Source organism: Stegostoma tigrinum, chromosome 6 (assembly GCF_030684315.1).
Source record: "Stegostoma tigrinum isolate sSteTig4 chromosome 6, sSteTig4.hap1, whole genome shotgun sequence".
Lineage (NCBI taxonomy): Eukaryota > Metazoa > Chordata > Chondrichthyes > Orectolobiformes > Stegostomatidae > Stegostoma > Stegostoma tigrinum.
The window spans coordinates 109678216-109686864 of NC_081359.1; the positions used below are offsets into that span (position 1 = coordinate 109678216).

Here is an 8649-nt window from a genome sequence, read left to right on the forward strand (position 1 = left end):
CTAGGGGTTCAGGTACATAGTTCTTTGAAAGTTGCACTACAGTTAGACTACAGGATGGTTAAGAAGGCATTTAGCACGCTTGCCTTCATTGCTCAGACCTTTGAGTATAGGAATTGGGATGTCATGTTGTGATTGTACAGGAAGTTGGTGAGGCTGTGTACTGTGTGCAGTTCTGGTCACCTTGCTATAAGAAGGCTATTATTAAACTGGGGAGGGTTCAGAAGAGATTTATAAGAATGTTGCCAGGGCTGGAGTGTTTGAGTTATAAGGAGAGGCTGGATAGGTTGAGACCTTTTTTCACTGGAGTGTAGGAGATTGAGAGGTTAATAAAATCATAAGAGGTATGGAAAAGGTGAATATCAAAGATCTTTTCTGTGTCGTAGGAGAGTTCAAAACTAGAGACCATATTTTCAAAATACGAAGACTTAAAAGGGACCTGAGGGGTAATGTTTTTCACACAGATGGTGGTTCGTGTGTGGAATGCACTGCCAGAGGTAGATGCAGGTATAGTTACAACATTTAAAAGGCATCTGGACAGTTACATGAATAGGAAAGGTTTGGGGGGATATGGGCCAAATGCCAGAAAGTGGGACTAGTTGAATTTGGGAAATTTGATCAGCATGGATGAGCTGAAGAGTCTGTTTCCATGCTGTCTAACACAGCAGCAGGAAGAAAGGGCTGATTGGTTGGCAAGGCAACTCTGATTGGTCGAGGTGTTGCCATGAGGAAAGGACTTAGAAACTGCAGGCTTAGTAAGCTCTCAGGTAATGTACAAAAGGGGCAAGGTTCGAACATCCTCAGGGGACTGTCCGTGTGGAGTTTGCACACTCTCCCCGCGTCTGCGTGGGTTTCCTCCGGGTGCTCCGGTTTCCTCCCACAGTCCAAAGATGTGCAGGTCAGGGTGGATTGGCCATGCCACATTGCCCGTGGTGTTCAGGTGTGTGTAGATTAGGTGGGTTATAGGGGAATTGGTTGAAGTGGGATGCTCTGAGGGTCGGTATGGACGTTTTGGGCCAAACAGCCTGTTTCCACACTATAGGGATTCTACGACCAATGATCTATGAACTCTGAATGTGCTAATCGCTACATGAACAACTAATTTCACATTATCATCTGAGTTTGTAATGTGTTTGTAATTTTTTGCGCTTGCAAAGAAGCAACATACATCCAGATACAGGGACACAGTCTGTGCAATTGAAGCTCAAGGCTGGCATCTTTCATGAATTTTGCAGGAGCTCGGGAAATGATGCTCACCCAGCTAAAAGAAAAACTGCAATGGCTGGGGGAATCTGAGCAGCATCTGCAGGAGAGAAACAGTTAACATTTCGCGTTCGCAGACCCTTCTTCAGAAGCAGCTGAGAGAAGATGGCGTTTTTGCTGATAATGGGGTGGGGGGGTGTCGGAGGGGAGGTGGAGAAAGGAGTGAACGGATCAGTGGAGATGGAGCGGAGAGGGAGAGAGAGAGCAGGACAGGCAAACGGGGTATTGCTGATAGTAAACCCAAAGAGGAAGAGAAACTGGAGAGGTGACACTGGGGAGTAGGAGTGAAGCGCAAATAGGGTTGGCTGTCCTAACACCAAGCATTTCCTGACAGATTCCAGGGTGTGGGACTGAGTTGTAGACAGGGAAGGTGTTTTCCCTTTTATCTCATTTTGCCCTTCCTATGTCAGGGACTGCTCTGTGCCTCTGTCCTGGGACCCTTTCTCTCTGCACTGGGAATGGGCAGGGAAGGCTGAGCAATGCTGGGATCTTGCTGTGTACTCACGGTTGTTGTCATCGATGATTGGGAAGCACAGGATGTTCCGAGTGCGGAAGCCGGTGCTGTCATCTATGGCCCGGTAAAAGAGCGGGTGAGAGTAGGCATCCTTGATGTTGAGGATTTGGCCCGTAGTGGCCACGTGCCCAGCGATGCCCTGGTCAGCTGGCATCCTGAATTCGGCGGACTGGAATGAGACAGGGTAAAAGGAAGCTGTTAACGCTGACCCAACGCTGGCAGCAATGGAGAGAAGGGAGAGCGAGGGAGCAGACAGGAGGACGGGAGGGGAGACACTCAAGTTGAGAGGAATGAAGTGGGGCTCAACAGAGGGTGGGAATGTAAGAAGGGAACGTAAGAAATCAAGAACACATGAACAGAGGCTGGAGTTGGAGAGTCACAGAATCGTACAGCACAGAAACAGACCCTTCAGTCCAACTTGACCAGGTTTTCCAAACTAAACTAGTCCTATTTGTCTGTGTTTGATCCATATTCCTCTAAACCTTTCCTATCCATGCAGCAGTCCAAATATTGCTTAATGTTGTAATTGTACCCACCTCTACCACTTCTTCTGGCAGCTCGTTCCACGTACACACCACTGTATGTGTGAAAAATCTGTCCCTCAGGTCCCTTTTAGATCCTTTTCTTCTCATTTTAAACCCACGCTTTTAACTCCTGTACTCGAGGGAAAAAGACCTTTGCTATACCTGTGTCCTTCATAATTTTATAGATCTCCATAAAGTCACACTTCAACCTCCTACACTCCAGGGAAAAATGTCCCAGCCTCTTCTTATAACTCAAATGCTCCAGTCCGAGCAACATCCTAGTAGATCAGTAGACCATTGCTCAGCTATTCCGTACTATCCTGGCTGATTTTTACTCTATCCCGGCCTCCCTCCTGTCCCTCAGTTCTCTGCCAGACCAACCCTAAATGTACTCCACAACCAAGTATCCATGAGACTCCAGCATAGAGAATTCCAAATACACACAACAGGAGAAGCATCTCCACATCTGAGTTGCAAATCTCCCTGAGGCTGTGTCTGCGTTCTCGATGCATCAGAACCCAATACTCTCCTGACAATACACTGGGCAGACCCACACAATAAAGACGGTGGGGCACAGATTAAATCCTTTAGATCGGGGGTGGGGGAAATGTCTTCCCTCGGTAGTGGTTATGCTCGGAACTCTCTCCCTCAGAGAGCATGGAAGATCCAACATTGAACATACTCAAGGCTGGGACAGGCAGAGAGACCTCTGATCAACAGGGTATCAAGTGTTATGGGGGACAGGCAGGAAAGAGGACCCTAGACAGACTTTGGATCATCCTTCAATGGCAGAGCAGGTTGAGGAACCTAATGGCCTATATTCATCATTCTAATGTCTACAATTAATATCTGCAACACTTCCAGTACAATCCTTGTGTCATTCCATTCTCCCAGTGTCCCTAAATCTACCAGTATCTGGCCAAAGCGGGACAGTCAGTGGGAGGTGGGTCCAGAGTGAGGCGGTCAGTAGGAGGTGGGGCTGGAGCGGGATGGTCAGTGGGAGGTGGGTCCAGAGTGGAAAGCTCAGTAGGAGGTGGGTCCAGAGCGGACAGTCAGTGGGAGGTGGGTCCAGAGCGGACGATCAGTGGGAGGTGGGTCCGGAGGAGGGCGGACAGTGGGAGGTGGGTCCGGAGTGGGACGGTCAGTGGGAGGTGGGTCCAGAGTGGGACGGTCAGTGGGAGGTGGGTCCGGAGTGGGATGGATAGTGGGAGGTGGGTCCGGAGCAGGACGGACAGTGGGAGGTGGGTCCAGAGTGGGACAGTCAGTGAGAGGTGGGTCCGGAGCAGGACAATCAGTGGGAGGTGGGGCTGGAGCAGGACCGTCAGTGGGGGGTGGGTCCAGAGTGGAATGGTCAGTGGGAGGTGGGGCCAGAGCGGGACGGTCAGTGGGAGGTGGGTCCGGAGGGGGACAGTCAGTGGGAGGTGGGTCCAGAGCGGACGGTCAGTGGGAGGTGGGACCAGAGCAGGACGGTCAGTGGGAGGTGGATCCAGAGCAGAAAGGTCAGTAGGAGGTGGGTCCAGAGCGGACGGTCAGTGGGAGGTGGGGCCAGAGCAGGACGGTCAGTGGGAGGTGGGTCCAGAGCGGGACGGATAGTGGGAGGTGCGGCCAGAGTGGGTCGGTCAGTGGGAGGTGGGTCTGGAGCAGAACGGACAGTGGGAGGTGGGTCCAGAGTGGGACGGTCAGTGAGAGGTGGGTCCAGAGCAGGACGGTCAGTGGGAGGTGGGGCTGGACCAAGACTGTCAGTGGGGGGTGGGTCCAGAGTGGAATGGTCAGTGGGAGGTGGGGCCAGAGCGGGACGGTCAGTGGGAGGTGGGTCCAGAGCAGAAAAGTCAGTAGGAGGTAGGTCCAGAGTGGACGGTCAGTGGGAGGTGGGGCCAGAGCTGGACGGACAGTGGGAGGTGGGGCCGGAGCGGAACGGTCAGTGGGACGTGGGTTGGGAGTGGTATGGTCAGTGGGAGGTGGGTCCGGAGCAGGACAGTCAGTGGGAGGTGGGGCCGGAGCAGGACCGTCAGTGGGGGGGTGGGTCCAGAGTGGAATGGTCAGTGGGAGGTGGGGCCAGAGCGGGACGGTAAGTGGGAGGTGGGTCCGGAGCGGGACGGACAGTGGGAGGTAGGGCCAGAGCGGGACAGTCAGTGAGAGGTGGGTCCGGAGCGGGACGGACAGTGGGAGGTGGGTCCGGAGTGGGACGGTCAGTGGGAGGTCGGGCCAGAGCAGGACGGTCAGTGGGTGGTGGGGCCAGAGCAGGACGGTCAGTGGGCGGTGGGGCCGGAGTGGTCAGCCTGTCACAGATCTCGAACACAGGTAGTGCAGGGATAGCTAGACCATGTGTGGAGAGCACCCAGTGTACAGAGACTGCAAGCTATAGAGGGACTGTAATGTTTATCTTTTAACTTTATTTCTTTATCTTCCTAATTTATACGACAAAACACTGCAATGTAAAACTTTTAGCTTTTCTCTTTATTTCTCTTTTTTGCACCTAATCTATTTTAGTACCTAACGTTTGTGACGAGGTACTTTATTTCTAAGATGGTGCTATTTGTGGTGACATTACTCCTGAATTTTTGTACACGTGACAACAAACCTTAAACCTAATCCTGAATGTTCCTTACAACGGACTATTCCACAACACTAATGGAGAGAATTACAAAAACCTTCCCAGGAAAGGTATGTCTCCTCATCTGAGTCCTCAACGATATGCCTGTTACCCTGAGACTATCTCCCCATGCTCTCAGCTCCTGGGCCAGCAAAATGAACTCTCAGCCTCAACCCTGTTAAAAATTAATTGACTCTGACCGATAGTATTCTTTCTCCACAAGTTCTCAGATTGTGGTGGAAAGAGGGAGTGGATAAAGGGAGGGACAGGAATGGAAAAAGAAAGTGAAAAAGGAAGAGAGGAAGAAAAGAGAGGGCACAAAAGCAAGGAAAAAATGAATGGAAGGTAATGAGAGAAGGTGAATGAACCTCATACACTCCTGAGAGGAAGAGCACACACCACACAGATAATTTCAGCTGGTTTTTTTGACAATACAGCAGGATTCATAGTCACTTTTATTCAGATGACCAAAGTTAATAAGTTCAGGAAGCGAGCTTGTCCAGAAGATCACAAAATGGTAGAGCAGAAGTGGGCCATTCAGCCCATCACTCAGTGAGATCCCGGCTGATCTGATAATCCTCAAGTCCACCTTCCTGTCTTTCCCCCATGCCCCTTGATTCCCTTCCTGATTAAAAATCTGTCTCTCTCAACCTTGAATATACTTAATGACCCAGCCCTGGCAGCCCTCTGCAGTAAAGAACTCCACAGATTCACTATCCTCTGAGAGTGAAATTCCTCTTCATCTTTGTCTTAAAAGTATAGTCACTTATTCTGATATGATGTCCTCTGGTCCTAGACTCTACCACAAGGGGAAACAACCTTTCCATATCTCCCCTGTCTAGCTCCCTAACATTGCTCAATAAAATTGCCTCTGATTGTTCTAAACTCCAATGAATACAGGCTCAATCTATTCAACCTGCTTTCATAAACACATTCCCCCATACCCAGAATCAGCCAAGTGAACCTTCTCTGGACTGCCTGCAATACCAGTCTATCTTTCCTTAGATAAAGGGCCCAAATCTCTTCTCAGTATTCCAGCTGTGGTTAGCAACACTTGCCTTCCCTATTACCCGCAGCTTTTTGTGATTCATGGATGAGGATTCCCAAATTGCTCTGTAAATGCAGCTTTCTGCGGTATTTGTCCATTAAATTAACATTCCGTTTGACTCTTCTCCCTGCTAAAGTGCACGGCCTCACATTTTCCTGCATTATGTTCCATCTTGCCAGGCTTTCATCCAATCACTCAACCTGTCAATATCCTTCATTCATTCTCATTACCTGCTTTCCCATCTATTTTTGTGTCATCCATTAACTGGGCAATAGTACATTTTAGCCTTCTTTTTATATATTTAAAGTGGTTCGCCTATCCAGTATTATAAAACTCCTTGTTTATCCTTTTAGTTTATTTTCTCTCTATTAAAGTCCTCGTGGTTTGTTGGCTTTTAAAACTTTCTCAGTTCCTGGCCTCTAGTAATCATTGTCTGTACTTTCCTTCAATTTGATGTTATCCTTCAGTTCTCTGGTTATCCATGGCCAATTTATTCCCTTTCAGAAATCCTTCTTTTTCACTGGATTATGTCCTTGACGAGAGGAATGAACTTTTCTCAAACATCTGCCATGGTTTCTCTGCCATCTTTGCTGCTATACCCCTTCCCAGTCCACTCCAGCCAGGACTGACGTCATTCCTTTGTAATTACTCTGATTTAAGTTTAGCAGAGTTTTCTCTGATCCAAATTTCTCACTCTCAAACTGAATTCTAAATAGATACAATGAATTTTTTTCTTGTGATTACTTTTTCCAATCTAACGATCCCAATCTCTATGAAATGCAAAGTTGTCCAGAATTAATGTGTTGTTGAGGCCAGGAGGGTGTTGGCTAGGCCATCCCCAAATACCTAGAGGGCAATGATTATATTGTTAACATTAAGTTAGCCTTTTAATTCCAGATTTTTACTGAATTCAAATTTCACCATGTGCCCGGGTGCAATCTGAGCCCTTACTCTCAGAATACTGGTACTGCATTCCAAATTACTAGTTTAGTGATATTACCACATGGCAACTGTGTAGTCACTGTTACAAACACCCAGCTGGTTCACTAATATCCTTTAGGGAAGGTAATCCGATCTGGCCTACATGTGACTCCAGGCCCACAGCAATCTGGTCGACCCATAACTTCCTCTGGGCAATTAGGGGTGGGCAATAAATGCTGGCATGTCTATATCTCATGAGCAAAGCTATCAAAAATCATCAAGTCATGACCGCATGTCTGTCCTAGACGTAACTATTTTGGCGAGTCAACCATTTCCAACCGCACTCAGCAAACTCAGTAATGTTGAGTTGATTGTGAAGCTCTCAGCCAGAGCCCAGATGCAGTGTGCAGTCTCACCTCATCAGCTACAAAGCCCCCATCGAACACCTTTGCAACCAGCTCCTTATTGTCCTGCTCCAGGAGAAACACGGAACAGCTAGGGCCAGGGGGAGAGGAAAGAGAGAAGAGAGATTTTATGAAACATTCCAGTCTCAAACGCAGTGCGGAGGGAAACCCCCTTTTTAAGAGGTGTCCCGAACCCTGAGGTTCCATCTAACAATAGCCTCTGATAGTGAGGTTCCCTCTAACAATAGTCTCTGATAGTGAGGTTCACTCTAACAATAGTCTCTGATAGTGAGGCTCCCTCTAACAATAGTCTCTAATAGTGAGGTTCACTCTAACAATAGTCTCTGATAGTGAGGCTCCCTCTAACAATAGTCTCTGATAGTGAGGTTCACTCTAACAATAGCCTCTGATAGTGAGGTTCCCTCTAACAATAGTCTCTGATAGTGAGGTTCACTCTAACAATAGCCTCTGATAGTGAGGTTCCCTCTAACAATAGTCTCTGATAGTGAGGTTCACTCTAACAATAGCCTCTGATAGTGAGGTTCCCTTTAACTATAGTCTCTGATAAGGAGACTCCCTCTAGAACATAAGAACATAAGGAATAGCGGGAGCAGGCCATCTGGCCTTTCGGGCCTGCTCCGCCATTCAATAAGATCGTGACTGATCTTTTCATGGACTCAGCTCCACTAACCTGCACCCCCCCCCCCCCCCCCCGCCGCCCTCACCATAACCCTTTAATTCCTCTACTATTCAAAAATCTATCTTTGCCTTAAAAACATTCAATGAGCGAAGCCCCAACTGCTACACTGGGCAGGGAATTCCACAGATTCACAACCCTTAGGATGAAGAACTTCCTCCTCAACTCAGTTCTAAATCTGCTCCCCACCACCCCCCTTATTTTGAGGCAATGCCCCTTAGTTGTTAGTTCAGTGAAAACATCCTCCCTGCTTCTATCTTATCTATTCCCCTCAGAATTGTATATGTTTTGATAAAGTCCACCCTCATTCTTCTAAATTCCAATGAGTATCGTCCAAGTCCATTCGATCAGGAATCTCTGATAGTGAGAACGTCAGCAAAAGACACTTCGCATTTAGGTTTCACCTCGTGAGACCCCATGAGGTTTATCACAGAAATATTGTTTCACAAATTAATTCGGTTTTAACTCATAAAGCGCTTTGAGAATAGGTACCCCAAATCTTGGTCAAAGAGAGAAATGTGTAATAAGCATCCAGTTACAATCTCTGAAGACAATGATAACATTTAAAAGAAATTCAAAATTCCAGGTAATAACTGAAAGAATAATCCATTAAGTTGTAACTCCTTAAGGCGTGCTATAACAAATGAGAAAGAAACACTATCCAGTAAACCATATTTCTGTCAGTAGC

The 8649-nt window shown here is 47.8% G+C and overlaps 1 protein-coding gene across 5 annotated transcripts in view; it reads right to left on the minus strand.

The window, feature by feature from the left end:
* LOC125453591 (cGMP-dependent 3',5'-cyclic phosphodiesterase) overlaps positions 1-8649 on the minus strand; it is a 296672-nt gene that overhangs the window by 46891 nt on the left and 241132 nt on the right. For all 5 annotated transcript variants that reach the window (XM_059646853.1, XM_059646852.1, XM_059646854.1 and 2 more), the window contains 2 exons: positions 7277-7355; positions 1766-1943 (listed from right to left, as the gene is read on the minus strand). In XM_059646853.1, coding sequence (XP_059502836.1) covers positions 1766-1943; positions 7277-7355 — 257 coding nt within the window. The remainder of the gene's footprint in view (positions 1-1765; positions 1944-7276; positions 7356-8649) is intronic.